General features: G+C 42.8%; 2 protein-coding genes and 1 long non-coding RNA gene across 4 annotated transcripts; 2 read left to right on the plus strand and 1 right to left on the minus strand.

Moving 5' to 3' along the window:
• Positions 1-208: 208 nt before the first annotated feature.
• Positions 209-12,887, minus strand: LOC108875216 (uncharacterized). The gene is made up of 3 exons (XR_001959837.2): positions 12,756-12,887; positions 8,948-9,005; positions 209-2,388 (listed from the first exon to the last, which is right to left on the minus strand). It is a non-coding gene; the product is annotated as an uncharacterized LOC108875216 (long non-coding RNA).
• LOC108875202 (proteoglycan 4) lies at positions 2,395-10,366 on the plus strand. The gene is made up of 2 exons (XM_018663957.2): positions 2,395-8,137; positions 9,169-10,366. Exons 1-2 carry the CDS (start codon positions 4,543-4,545, stop codon positions 9,876-9,878), a joined length of 4,305 nt encoding a protein of 1,434 aa, XP_018519473.1. The 5' UTR covers positions 2,395-4,542; the 3' UTR covers positions 9,879-10,366.
• Positions 10,979-15,305, plus strand: fam185a (family with sequence similarity 185 member A). Of its 2 annotated transcripts, XM_018663965.2 has the most exons (8): positions 11,014-12,317; positions 12,405-12,514; positions 12,840-12,932; positions 13,134-13,272; positions 14,252-14,293; positions 14,388-14,483; positions 14,578-14,712; positions 14,842-15,305. In XM_018663965.2, the coding sequence occupies exons 1-8, from the start codon at positions 11,876-11,878 to the stop codon at positions 14,952-14,954; spliced, it is 1,170 nt and encodes a 389-aa protein (XP_018519481.1). In that variant the 5' UTR covers positions 11,014-11,875; the 3' UTR covers positions 14,955-15,305. The 2 variants fall into 2 exon arrangements, with proteins under 2 accessions (XP_050929400.1, XP_018519481.1); XM_051073443.1 differs by lacking the exon at positions 14,388-14,483 and having other exon boundaries at positions 10,979-12,317; positions 14,553-14,712; positions 14,842-15,020.
• The last annotated feature ends 87 nt before the right edge of the window (positions 15,306-15,392 follow it).

Genomic DNA, 15,392 nt, shown 5'->3' on the forward strand with positions numbered 1-15,392 from the left:
AGTGATGGAAATATACTGAGGAGCATTTTTCCTCTGCGAAAATCATCAGTTCACTGACCCTAGCAGCTGTATCATTTGGGCTCCTGCACCCCCCCCCCCCCCACACACACACACACACACACACACACTCTCTCACAAATGTTGGGAGGTGTCGTTGAAAGTGTTTTTGTACTTCTATTGCACAACAAGACTTGGTTAGTCACTGGTTTTATTACATCCAAGACCTACGCACTATTATTCATTTAATGTCAACATTATGTGATTAAAATTTCAATGCCTAAATGCTGACTTTCATAACATACTAGTATTGGATGAAAGCTAGCTTTTTGTTATGACAGAAAACAGAAACAAATCCTGCAACAATGTGGAAAATTACATTTCTCCCAGCTACCCTGTCAAATGGTCATTTCTCTCTCTCTCAGTCCACATCCATTTATACACTCCTCTCGACCGTATCTGCAGCCTCTAAAGTAGGAGTCTTAATCTGCCAGGGAGATTGGAAAGGTAGTGTACACAGTGTTCATCAGTGCTGACATTGGCTTACTCTAAAATGAGATTTGTTTATTTCTTTTGACCCAAATTGTTCATCGGGTGAATGCTACACTGAGCAATGACACTTTAACAGTTGCTATAGAGAAGAGGACACAGTTTGCAGGATAATAAAGTAAAGGTTATTTTATGTTCCTGTAACAAGAGGCCGTGCAAAGAGAATAATCCTTTATTGCACTTTAAGCATCAGTGGAAAGTACCTTTACTCAAGTACTATACTCAAATACAAATTTCAGGTACTTGTACATTTTTTCCATTTTATACCACTTAAATACTTCTGCTCCACCACAGTTCAGAGGGGGGTATTGTAGTTTTTACTGTATTACATTGGACAGCTTTAGCTAGTTTGCAGGTTAAGATTTTACCTCCTCAACATATGGTGATCTTATAACAGATGACACATTGTTCACAATTAAACTGACAGTATATAAATATATATAACTGGTTCCACCTCAACCAGCTACTACAGTAAAACACTACTTTCACATTATTGCATCAGTGATAATAAGCTAACAATGCGATATTTAAGAATATAACACAAGAATTTTTCTACTTGTACTTGTGAGACACATTTTACAAATAACAATTGTACTTTTATGTTTTACTTGTTATAGAATATGTCCTCAGTGTGGTATTGTTACTTTTTCTCAAGTAAAGGATCTGAATCTCTTCCTCTACCACTGACCTTTATTATTCTTTATTATTCTGAATAATAAAGCACGTTATTCTACTGAATCACTTGTATCAGCCCGAAGTCTCCATTAAATATTATTGTAGAATTGGTACAGGGTCACTAAACTGGGGTTTTTGTGATACACTCAGTCACACCTTTCTGTGCATCTACATCTACTCTCCACTGTGTACTCTGTATGGTTTCTATTAACCACAGCTGGGAAATATACAGAATGCAGCACAAATCCATTCAGTATGAACATCAGGACATGATCTGATGGAAAACAAAATAGCTTCAATTTAATGTTAATAGATAGCTTTATAGAAAGTTTACTACAAAAGATACACTAAAGATGTAAAATAATCTCCTCTGTGATGGAAAAACACACGTTTATTTCTTGTGCATGCCCAGCATCTCAAAAATGTCCCCACCTCCCCTCAGTCCCTTTGGGCAGGAGGTGACAGCAGCCGATAACCCGTTCCCATGTTACGCCTGCTTTCCATATCCTTCATCAGGACAAGGATTCTTAAATATAAATTTCAAACAATGTCTTAATGAAGTCCAGGCTTTTGGAATAGAAATAAATTGACCTGACGTTATCTGGTGTTGGCTAGCTGTAGGAAATCCAGCCCAGATGTGAGGGACACTTGGTTGTTTCATTTTTTAAGAATCACTATCAGTCAATTGACCGATGAAAAACATTCTCACACATGGCAAAGGAATGTCTCAGTTACTAAAGAATTAAGGAATTGGCAACAGACACTTCATGTGAATATGAGTGTGTGTGTCTATGAGGGAGACGAGGAGTGACGCTTTAACTTTAAACTGATCCACAGGATTAAGGCAGGTGTTGTATCATGTAACCACTTTGCTAAATTAATATGTTTATTTGTTCTCAGCATGCAAACAGTGAGTCAGTAGAATAATATTTTCCAGGTAGGTTTATACCTCCAGGCAGGCAGACTGAGTGTGGTATTACAAGAGGCTGGCGCTGCACCACAACAGTCGTTGGGTTCGCTCCAGTTCAGTTGGAAATGGGACACTTATGCACATAACAGACATGACCGACGACACTGGCTCCCCTGCCCAAAGTGGATGGAGATGAAGTGGTCTGCCAGGAAGCCCAGGCAGCAAAGCTGGACTGATGGTCAGATGTTTGTTCTAGTCTGTATGGAAAAAAACCACAGTGTTTACACGATCCAGGACAGAGAGCAGGCCAAGCCAGCTCACTAGGGGAATTCAAAACACTGTATCCCTGGAGGGCACCCTGAGGAGAAAAAAAACCTGCTGTCCATAAATGGGTAAAGCCAGGAGTGTGGGTGTTATTGGGAATAATAGAGGCTGTCGAGTACAGAACAGATTCATTTAGATTGACTGCTATCAAACGAATCGACCCCATTAACCTCGATCAGCCTGTTTCTATCTATCTGATTCTCTGTGCATCAGGTTAGTTTGCCGTGGCTGAGCAGCGACTGTCTGAGATTTATGCTTGGCTGTGTTGTAAAAGATGTGGCTGGATGATAATAAATCAAGGCAGCCTAGTGTTCAGACAGACGTCTCTCGAGAGTGTAAACATTTCTCTCACACTATTTCCCGCTGTAAGTGTTGAAGTGACTGTGAAAGGTGAAAAGATTCTTATTCCTAGCTTTTATCCTGCCAGCACTCGTCAAATGTCAAATGAGCTCATAACTGCATTAGCATAGAGGAAGGGTTGAAATGTAAAGTCGGGTTGGATATAGCTACTGTACATGTGCATGGGCTACAAGGGCTAAATATAGTCTAGTGGCCTTTATAGCCTAGTTGAAACATATTAAAGCTTATTTTCTAAAGTGAAAAACTGAACTCAACTGAACTTGAGCATTTCAACAAACTGCACTATTTAAAGTTGTCATGCTCTTACAAGGTATCATTACTCCACAAGTAGCTGTGAACTATATTGAACCCTTTTTCTTCCACCTTAACTCATTTTTCATCCCTAACCTGATGTTTCCCACAGTCCTCTCCCTAAACAAATGGTTTCCTTTGTCATTATTAAAAGACAGCTGAGAAATCTCTTCAGCTCCGAGCAACTGTCCACTGAAAGAGACAGAGAACAAAAATGCACAGGGGTTGTGTTTCATCACAGTCTAAAAATAAGACAATTTAAGTGGTCTAACAAGCATTAAAAATGGACAGATTTCCAAAACATCAAACGCAGGTATTACATGCTATCACTCATATCTCGCATCCTGTGGCGGGACTGACATTTACACCCTGTCTGAGAAACTAAAGCCTCATTATCTAAACTCCCTGCCAAGCAGATGCCTCATTTAGTTCATGTGACTGTGTTTTTTCTCTTTCTTTCTTCCCCTGACTATATGTGGACACAATGACTTAGCTAAAAGGCCCAATTGTAGATGAACTTGCAGTCTGTACACAGTGTGATTAGCCTCTCCACCCAGAGATTGCCTCACTGATTCTCCACACTTGCCGAGGATTAGCGCTGTCCAAATAAAGTCAATACTACACAAGAAATTTCTCTCCCCATGGCATTGCATTTGAATCGAGTATAAATCTGACATTCCTGACTTCCATTACTCAGGAGCTGAGTTAAACCACACAGCTTACAGTAGAATGAAATATGTCCTTACAAATCTGAGGAACAAACTCTTGGCTCTGGCCCAGCAGCCAATATTTTGCTTCAAATGCATATTTTGACCTGTCGCATCTGTCCTTCACATGTTTGTGGACCCACTGACAGGAAGCTGGGGAAGCGCCTGCCAAAGCAACTGTGACACACATGCATACTGAAGGCCATGATATACTTATCATTACAGCATGGAGTGAGAATGCATTACAAATGGTGTTCATTAAATGATGTGATTAGAATGAGGATAAATTGGAAAGTAATAATAGGATTACAATAAGGCACATGCTATCTAAGGCTTCACAGTCTGTGCCTTTCCATGACTGATTCTAACTGTTAAGATTAATTCTGCTTATATTATTAACTAAAAAATATTTGACCATTCCCTCATGCGTCATTCTTATCATCCATTATCTCAGAGACACCATCTACCGAGAAGTACATCCTCACAATCCTCCTCTCTCTCTCTCTCTCTCTGTCTTTTTTTTTCACCTGTTCCCTTCTCAAAGTGTCTCGTTCCTCATTTCTCTCACAGGCTCGCTTTCCACCCAACAGTTCCATCAGTTCTCCCTCCCTCCTCTTCTCCCTCCCACCTTACCTCCTCCTCTCGCTGTCACTGAGCTTCACAAACTGAGGTGGATCTTTTTTTACACTCGCTCCCTCCTCTCCCTTCACTCTTCACTCTCAGGACGCAATGAGGTTAACAGTGCTGTGCGTATGCGGGACCCTGCTGGCCCTCTCCAGCCTCTCTTGGACCACAGCAGACTCTGATGAAGGAGACCTCCTGGAGGACACGGGATTTGGGCCCTGCGCTGCAACTCTGCGACTTGAGCAGCCGTGCAGACAGGGGCAGGATGAGAACATGTGCCCCTACCTTTTCAGCCTGCCACCGCTGACTGTTCATTTGCCAAAGCAGCTCAGGGAGCTGGAGAAGATCATGAAGGATCTGCAGAAGCTGAAGGACAATGTGGATCAACTGAGGGAGATGTGTGCAGATTGTACAGTAAGCCAAACTGAGAGAGAGTGTGGAAGGCAAAGAGAGCATGTGAAGCTGAATGAAGGCACAGATAGACAAGAGGATGAGAGGAACTGGGTGAATGAGAGAAACCCTGGGGGACTAAAAGATCATAGACAGGAGTGTGGAACAGACGGAATTAAAGTGGAAGAGGATAGGGAAGGGGATAGTGACACTGAGTCCGAAAAAAGAACAATTTTGGTAGAGAGAGGGGGAAAGAAATGGGAAGCAGAGAGAGTGAGTGATAAAGGGGTCGTAAAAGAAAATGAGAAAGCAGAAACCTTAAAAGAAATGGCAGAAAAAGATGGAAAAACCCAGACAGAGGGGGCAAAAGGAAAGGACAAATTGGGACAGGCAAAGGTGCCAACTGCTGGTGGAAATGAGAAAATAGTATATATGGCAAGAGAGAAGGTTGTTGAAAAAAATAACAGAGAGACAGTGACAGAAAGAAATAAAGACAGAAAGGGGGATTCAAAGGGGGATCGAGAGTTGGAAAGAGACAGTGGAAAAGAGAGAAAGACAGATGCTGATATCAAAAAAAAGGAGAAAACAGAAGAAAGTGACCATCACGTGTGGCGGGATGAAACAAAGGAAACAGACAAAAAGACCCAAACTGAAGAAGACAGGGGCAGTGATGAAATAAAGATGTCTGAGGGCCGTGATGAGCATACAAATAAGGTGAGAAAACAGCAGAGGGAGGAGAGGAAAAAGGAAATAGAAAAGGGAATAAAAGTGGAGCGAAATAATGAGAAACCAAAACAGACTGAAAGCATCGGGCGAGCAGAAAAAGAGAAAACTATAAAACAGGGGGAGAGGGAGGAGGAGGAGGAGGACAGAGGGACGGAAAAGGAGATCAAAACAGAAGGAGAGAAAAGGGTCCAGAGTGTACAGAGAGACAGTGATGGAGAATTAGCATCCAACAAAGCAATTCAGAGGACAGACTTTGTTTCAATCAGCCCGACTCCTCAGTCTACCATTAGTTTAGCTCCAAGACATGACTCCATGGACTCAAATGAAGCTACAACCATTACGTCAAGTCTTCCATCTCCTCCTTTGTCCACTTCACATGTGATCACAGATGTCAATCAGGGGATGACGACTGCTGATTATGAAGTACCAACCCAAAGCACAGACATTGAAGTAGCTGCTGTTTCTGAGCGGCCACGCCCTGATGCAGAGGCAGGCTTTAGGGCCACAAGTAGACCAACAACAACAGCCACAATAAGCACACTGGGAGGCTCCAGACCACAGATAACTGATGGTGCCACCAGGTTCACCTCCACAACTGGTCCGAGACCTGGGGCAGGCTTCCAGGGTCGAGTTAGCTCAACTTCAACCACCCCATCTCCCAGTCAGAATTTATACACAACTACATTCCCAGGAGTCAAAGACAACAGCCATTGGACAGCTAAAAAGAACATCAGCTCAAATACCAAGACAGGAACGAAACCTCCACCAGGCCGAGGACCAAAGCCCGGTGAAAAACATAAACCTGGAATTAAACCCGAAGCAAACCAAAAGCTAAAAAATCCCAAGAATGACCGTAAACCTGACCGAGCTCCTTTGTCTGACAAAAAAACAAAACACAACCAAAAACAGAAACCTTCTCAACAAAAACCCACAGCTGACCAGAAACCTAAACCTGGCAAAGTCCCTCAACAAGTCCAAACTCCAAAACCTGACCAGAGAGCTCCACCTGACCATCTAACTACTGATGAAAATCTGAAAAACAATCCTAAACATGACAGAGGCCGCACAACTGATCAAAGCAAAGTATCTTTTCAAAAGCCAACATCTCATCAAGGACCTGTAACTGACAAAGATCCTCTGCCTGATCAAGAGCCTGAATCTGTTGAGATCACAGCTATTAATCAAAACTCAAAACCAGAGGAAAAGCCACACCATCCTCTTAAAACCCAGAAGCCTGGCCCGAAGCAAAAACCTGAGAAAAAGCTGAAAAGTGAAGGAAAAAAACCTGATCAAAGATCTGAACCAAACCAACATTACACACCTGTTCAAGGGCCTGAATCTGAAAGAAGTGAAACAGCTAGACTCACACCAAAACCTAACCAAACGTCTGAAACAGATTTCATAGGAAATGCTGATGAAAATCCTTCTCCTGAGCCAAACTCTGACCAAGACTCAACACCTGGACAAAAGCTTCCACTTGATCGTATTAATAAACCCCCTGATCAGAAGCCTAAACCCAAGGAGGACATCCCAAATTCTGGCCACATACCTAAACTTTACCAAAATCCAGATCCTTCAACAGACCGAAAGACTAAACCAAATGTTAAGCCTAAACCTGGCCAAGTACCACAGACAAATCAGGGTCTTAGAACACCTCGGCCAGGCCAGATGCCTAAGCTTAACCCAAAATCTATGCCTGATGAAATCCCTAAAGCAGAATCCAACAGAACCTCCAAACCAAGGCCTCCCCCCAGACACAGACCACCAACCGGACCTACACTCAAGCCAGGAGCAACATCTGTTCAAAGCCCAAAGACCAAAACAGATTTAGATCCTCCTCATATCAGCGGGACAACTTCAGATGGCATCCAAAATTCTCAAACTGACATGCCACCTACATCTGGCCCCATAAAACAGACTGCTGAAGTGACTCATCCCCCGGGGGACACAGAGTTCAGCCCCAGCACAAAGAAAACTATCACTCTGGGTCCAAAGACCTCTAAAAGCCTGGAGACTGGACCCCTCCCTTTCCTTTACACCCTCCCCGAAGGCTTCACAATAAGCCCAAGCAGCAGGATTACGTCTGATCTGAGGCCACAAACAGCCGGTCAACCATCATCGATCCCAATGACAACAAAACCAAACAATATTATCCGCGGGATCCTCCCGAGTGTTATCCCTAGCTCCAGTCCAGGATCCACAAAGCTAAATCTAGATTCAAATACTGACTCCAGCTTACAAGCTAAGGTACTTCACAATGTGGAGGAAACAGCACCTGGACAAACTCCAGATTCAGACAAAATGATGATTCCAGTCCCTTCTCCCAGCATCCAAACTACCACACTCAGCCCTGACTTCAGGTCGACAACCCCGGCCACCTCTGGCCCTGAGCCCCTGGCTGCCGAGTCTTCCACTCCCAGTGCACGTGAGCTGCGTGTGAAAATCAACCAGGTGGCTGCTTTCCTTAATAACAGCCTCAATCCAAATGGAAGATCACTGGACAGACGTCCAAAAGAGAACCCAGAGGACAACCAGAGAGGCGGCAGGCCTGACAGCAAACCACTGATGCGGATACCATCTAAAGGCAAGAGATATTGTTTCATATGGTCACAGTTTTTGGTTGAGTTTTCTCCTTGTGATCGTACCATGTACGGCAGCAAATAATACGTACAATAATTTAATCTTTCTATTTCTTCATAAAATAGTTAAATGCAAATGAATTCCAGGAGAGAAGCACATGCAACTTTGAAAATTTACGACCAATCTCACAAAAATCTACTGTCTTCTGGTGACATTACATCACAATAGTTAGACTGAGAAAAAGCTGCTGAAGAACTGTTGTACATTAGTGTTTGAGTGCCTTATAATTATATTACTCACTAAAAAAGCAAATTGGTATGACCTGAGCTGAAAGGATTTTAAGTAAGAGGCCCACACGGTAAGATCTAATGATCCTCATATTAAAAAAAAAAAGATCATGTAATTATGCAGTGTGTGAGATCATCTTTGTGCCATACATCATGGCTATTATTTGTCAAAGGAGGAATCTGCAGGTGTGTGCAAAATATATGTGTGGTGATTAGGGATAAAACCACAAGTATGCATAGACTAACAGTTTACAAACAAACTTTAGAGCAGCGTGGCTCACAGTAAATGAATATTTTGGCATTGAATTACCCTTATGGATTCACTGTAATTCAAACACTGTGTTTGTCACTCAGTAACAGGTGTAGATCAAGATGACTGTCCCATTTATTCAGCGTACTGTAGATACTGTAGAAAACTCAGACTAAAAAACATTTATCTTAAAAGCTGTACATGTATCTACCGTGGAGGTCCACCTAGAGAGGTTTCACACACATTAATAAACATGGAAATGTAGTTCTGCACTGACCTGTTGACCTCATCTAACACATTTCACGGCTTCATCCCAGCTGCAATGACAATTTCACCTGCGAGATATGAGCAGAAGCAGGACTTTAGTAGGAGCATTTCCTAAATGAAGAAGGGCTAGCTTGCTTTAGGCCCTAAAGTTTAGGAGGATATTGAGGGGAAGTTTTCATTAAAAAAAAAAAAAAGTTTTAATATTCTCTCTTCAATTTTCCTTCTCTGCAGTCACCGTGGTGAAGAGAGACTGCTCAGACCACCTACTCCGAGGAGAAACAACGAGCAGGGTGTACCTGGTGACCCCTGACATCCGCAGCAAAAGCTTCTCGGTCTACTGTGACATGGAGCTGGGTGGTGGGGGGTGGACCGTGCTGCAGCGCAGACAGGACGGCAGCGTGAGCTTCAACCGCACATGGGCTGAGTACAGATCAGGCTTCGGGGAGCTGGACGGGGGGGAGTTTTGGCTGGGTAATAATATGATCCACCTGCTGACCCGGGACCGAGACATGGTGCTGCGGGTAGAGCTGGAGGACTTTGACGGAGTGATGGAGTACGCGGAGTACGAGCAGTTCAAGGTGGCGAGTGAGCGTCAGCGCTACAGGCTGACGGTCGGAGGTTACTCTGGTACCGCGGGTGATGCTCTTCGCTTCAGCAAAAGCTACGATCACAACAACAAGCCGTTCACCACCCCGGACAGGGACAATGACCGCTATCCATCCGGGAACTGCGGGGCCTACTACAGCTCCGGGTGGTGGTTTGACGCCTGCATGGCTGCAAACCTCAACGGGAGGTACTACGTGGGGAAGTATACGGGAGTCCGGGATGGGATTTTCTGGGGGACGTGGCATAACATATCTACAGAGTATTACCCCACCAATGACAGACGGTCCTTCAAAGCTGTCAGGATGATGATCAGACCAAAAGGCTTTGCACCATGAGCTGTCTCTCTGCCAGGGCATGTTTGAAAACAAAATAAAAACAAAAAAACAAAGGCTGTAACTACTAACTTCAACCATAAGCTCCTACACTGTTCCTAACAGTTTAAATAAAACCTATTATTCTCTCCACAAAGTTATTTCACACCATTAACACAAGGCTGCCGCCTTGTGGTGTTTGTTTTGCAATAACCTACTGTTTGGTTTACAGGTTAATATGACAATAGCTGAGGATGTACATAGTTACAAAGGTTATACACAGTATCATTTTTATAACCTTTTAATATTAATACATAAAATTTTTGAGAGTGGAACTTATCCAATGACGAGAGAGAGAAATCCTCTTGTGAAGAGTTATTTTTCTAGAGTCTGAATGTGACGTGTATGAAGCAGAGACTGATATTTTTATAACAGTACTGGAAGGCCAGTCGATGGTTGATTGAAGCTGTTTGGGATGTTTATATAAGATGAATAAAATGAATTTACATAAAGACTTGCGTTTGTGTTTTACCTGCTGTAATTGATAAATGTACAAAATACTGTAATTAATTAAAGTACAAATGATCAGTAAATCCACTAACAGGTTACGCTCACTCTGCACCATCCTGTGGAACTTTGGACGCACATAAATGTTTGAAGACTCAAATTCCCTACAGCCTTTGCAGAAAGAATGACGTGTCTTACATAGGCCTCATGATTGGACAAAACGATACGGGCGTGGGGGTGGGGGGCGCTAGGTTTACACAAGACTATACATCCGGTCTGTCAAGTTAACTACAGTAACGCAAATTGAGACTGGAAGTAAATATTTGCTTCCAACATAAAAGCAAACAAACAAAAAAATGGATAAGGCGTTTGTATGGCAATGATTAGACATGTAGCTGGTTTGTGGATCCTCTCTTCAGAGCAGTGTTTTCATCCAAAATTCCTCAGTGCTTGTTTGTGTGTTTTTTATGATCCTGGATTATCAACTGGGCAACTGGAGCCCTCTGCCCTCTAGTTCTTAGACTCAGAAAGCTCCAGACTTAAAGTACGAACTAGTTTTTGCTAAATAAATTAAAAATGTGAAGGGAATATGCACTTTTAAAGCACAATATCAACTGATATGATAAGGGCATTGCAGTGGTCTCTGCTTTATTTTCTTTATCTTACAGCATGGTCTTGAACAAGGTCCCTGTGTCACAATCCCTGACCTAAGTCTTTTCAACATAGAAAATAAACCAAGGCCTTGAAAGTTCAAATTGAAAACATGCTGTGAAGGTATAAGATATATACACGAAGGGGAAAAAAAAGTGTTTGTATTAACAACAAATCCCCGAACATATAACAATATAACAGCATTTCAACAATGGGTGTGTTTTTAGTATCACTTTACTTCTTGTTCTTGTACTTATTTTATTCCAACTATGCTACTAAATTACAGTTCATATTGTTGTAGATTGTATATACCTACGTTATTGTAATCTTTGTGGCATTTGTTGATTTAACTATTTGTTTATGTATTTTATGTTAGCCTTTATTTTATTAGCTTTATTCCTACTCTCTTTTCACGCTGTATTGCTTTTCCACCTCTGTATTGCAACTGGTGCACAGCAATTTCCCTCGGGATAAATAAAGTTTCTTGAATCTTGAATCTTAGACTGAGTGAACTTTTATTTTCTCTTTTCCTATTGTTTTGTTTTGTAACACCTTCTCTATACTCTCCAATTTAAATTATTTATTTTTAGAGAACTCGCTGATACTGGACAGAACATACACTTGGTTTTTTTGCTCAGATTGAAAATGTTAAGTTATAGTCAAGTTGTAAATTGTAGACGTCGCTTTTAGTCTGAAAACTCGTACCGGAAGTGTAGTCTAGTTGTATCAATGTTACACAAACTTGACAGCGCTGTGACAGTCCATGTTGACTGAATGGCAGCGTGATCAGTTTAGTGGTTTGTGTTGATAGTTAGCTGAAACAGTAAAGTGTGGATGAGCTGGTTAACCGGGAGGTGACCGACATGTTTCTGGGTTCAGCAGGTCAGCGGGGGTGTGTCGGACTTCTCCGCTGCTGGTCCCTCACAGTCAGCCCCGGGACTCTCGTAACCTCCCGGTGTCCTCTCCACACTTCACGGTCTTTCTCTATCTCGACCCCCGCCAGGTCTCCGACCCATGAGGAGGTAAAGCAGCCTCTGAGGCAGTGGGCTCTGGAGGTGAGCCCCTTCAGCACGGTGCGGGCACGGCTGGCCTGCAGCATCTCCATCTGCCCGCTGGACCCGCACGCCTTCCCGGAGGCTGACCGAGCCTTCATCGCGGTGCACGGAGCAGACACCGAGCAGGAGGAGACGGTCAGTCTGGATCACCTACACGTCCGCTACGATGATCAGAGCAAAGAGCTGCTCATCTCTGCTGAAAAGGTGAACAGCAGCGTGTCGATTGACCTGGCGGCACCTATCAAAAGCAGTGAGTGTCCTCTGGATGAAAATGACCTCTCACTTATTGTAAAACTGGATTTCTACAACAGAGCCTGACAATGTGTCTTTTTGTCAGATCTCTTCATTACCACTCAAGGAAAAGGCAACGTGAACGTGAAGAAAATGGAGTGTGACATCTGCAAGGTGCAAACAGAGAGAGGCAACTGTTTGCTGCACTCTGTCAAGGTAGGTGGTGGCAAGACAACATAAACTAATGCTTAGAATACTAATAAATAGGGATGCACTGATATGTCATAGCCCATATTATCTGTATCTGACTGGCTGCATGCAGCTATCAAACCACCCACTAAATCCCATACTATCCTCCTTAATGAGGCATATCTCCAAAGACTCAATATTGGCTGGTATGTGTGAAAAAAGTATGGTCTCAAAACCCATAGCAGTGTCTCCTATAACAGCTTCCTACCCACAGGAGCAGGTGTTAGGATCCTAAACACCCTCTGACTCGTCATCCTACTCCTCTCTCTGTCTGTTTGTTGTTGTACCTCAGGGTCATCAGGTCGAGGTGCAGTCCAGTGGCGGACACATCACGGGTGTGGGCACCATCCACGGTAATGTGGACATCAGCGCATGTGGAGACAGTGTAAGGAGGACAGTGTTTTTACTTGGTACTTGTTGGTCTCACACTCAGCAGACATTAGGGGGCAGCAGAAGCCTGAATATATAATTCATCTAAATGTGTTTAGAGCATGTGCATGAGGAGATAAATCTGAAAAAAAAAGTTTAAATCATACATCACCTGGCTTCGGCCCTGTGTAGTGACCAGTGATGTGTGTGTTTGCAGGCAGTGGATGTCAAGAAGCTCCAGGGCACCAAGATGAATGTTTCAACAGAGCACGGCCTTCTGAAGGTCAAAGCCATCTACGCTGAGTCCAGCTGCATCTTCTCCTGCTCTGGGAGAGTAGAACTGGGACATGTACATGGTGAGAAAACAGCAACATCCACCCCTCATCTTTACCACAGCATCTACACTGTATGTCCTCATCTGTGCTTGCTGTGCAATAATCAGTGGTGGAAAGTAACTATAAGTGCATTTACTGAAATACTGTACTTGTACAATTTTGAGGTACTTTTGAAGTACACTTCTATCCCACTACATGTCAGAGTGAAATATTGTGGATTAGATTAAGATTTAACATCCTGAACACAGCAAAAAATCTCCACCTTACCAAGTAAGTTTTCTCTGTTAAATCTTATTTCCTTGTTTAAAAAGTGAAAAAAAAATCTTATCTCTCAATATCTATACATACTGCTATTTTACACAAATCTTTCCTATTTCTACGCATACTGGAAAGAATTTGGGGTCACAATCTTACTGAAGGACACGGGACAGGAAGTGTGAGACCTCTACAGTTATCAGCTGTCCCACTCTACGACCAAAAGAACCTGTTAATAGTGCAGGTCGCACTGGAGTCTGGTGTCAAAATGTTCAAAACCCTCCACTGTACATGAGTCATTGTGACACAGCTGGGTTGTGTTAATGTGGCTGGTGAAGCAGGACTTCGGTACGTCAGGAACACTGGGCTCCAATCCAACAGAGCTGATTTAACTGCAGTGTAGTTGCAATTCATCACTAATTCTGTGCTTTGTTGTTTGTTTTTGGGGGTGGCTATAAAAACAGGTTAACTCAATCATTCTCGGAAAGAGAGATTAGATAACAAACAGCTCTATGATATGAAGTGAAGAGAAAAAAATGTGTCACCCACGTAAAGTCTTTATTTCTTCCTGATACAGATGAGCCTCTCGTCATGGAAACAATTATGCTGCTAACTTCAGTGATGTGGGTTTATGATGTGTACAGTTTGTGACAGAGGCTGTGTCCTGGCCAAATGTTCAATATTTTATAATTTACCTACCATTCACTTTAAATAATCTAACAGCTTGTGTTTTGTTGATTTAAAGGTAATGCCACTGTGAAGAATGAGTCTGGAGATACAGTTGTAGGTAAGCAGGCTGACTGATTACACAATGACCCACATATGGTAACCATCAGTGGCTGATAAAAACAAAACACCTGAGGCTTGCTTTGCTTTTGCAGATGGTTCAAATAGTTTTCTGAAGGTTTCCTCTCACAGCGGAGACATTGATGTCTATGTGGGAGAGGGTGGCAGTGCTGAGCTTCACAGTCAGGAAGGTAAACACACAGTATGAGGAGAATATTCACCATACCAACCACGGCTGTCTTTCTTCTCTGTCTCCTTAGCTTATCCCTCATTCTTCTGTCGTAGGAGCGGTGTGTGTGCGCGTCCCATCCACTCTAAGAACAGGGGCGGAGCTCTGTGGAACGTCAGTGGAAATCAGCCCAGAGGTTGCTCTGCATGGAGTAGAAAACAACACAGCTCAAGGCCAAACCACAGTCACTGGTAAGCCATGATTTTTTATTACATCACCCCTCACAGCATGGTTAATTAAATAACTCCTCCAGCATGTGAATCAGCACATATTGTTCTGTTTCCTTCACATACTCTGAGCCTCTCCTGTATTTGTTTTAGGTTATATGAATGGAGCGTCTCCAGAGGACCTGTGGGTTAAAGCTCGGGCGGACAGAGGCTCTGTCACACTGAAGACACAAAGCTGGTTCGAGTCGCTGAAGCTGGGGAGCTGAGTTATTACTGTCAGGATTGATAATGCTGTGTCACTGCACTGGGGCTTTACACCTTTACAGACAGAGCCAGATATTTACTGCAGCTCTTCAAGACTGAATGTGTGTTTACCTCACTGAAGTATTTAACCCTCTGCTCAGGATATATTGTTCTTTCAATGAGGATATTATGTATCATCTATAGTATTTAAGAAATATTCTGTATGTGTTCAAAATCACTGTACAGACACTGAGTATGCATTCTGTTTGACTTGCAACTGGTTTGTGCTGAACTGTCAAATTGTTTACTTTAGTCAGTGATTGTATGTCTTCTGTATGGTCTGTCAATACTATAAAGATAGATTACAAATCTCAGACTTTGCCAACAGCAGACACTTTTACCTCTTTTAATCCCTGTCAGTTTGAATTAGTTAGAACATCACTCTCTCTAAATGCCTGCTA

This window comes from Lates calcarifer, linkage group LG10 (genome assembly GCF_001640805.2).
Source record: "Lates calcarifer isolate ASB-BC8 linkage group LG10, TLL_Latcal_v3, whole genome shotgun sequence".
NCBI classification, from domain to species: domain Eukaryota; kingdom Metazoa; phylum Chordata; class Actinopteri; family Centropomidae; genus Lates; species Lates calcarifer.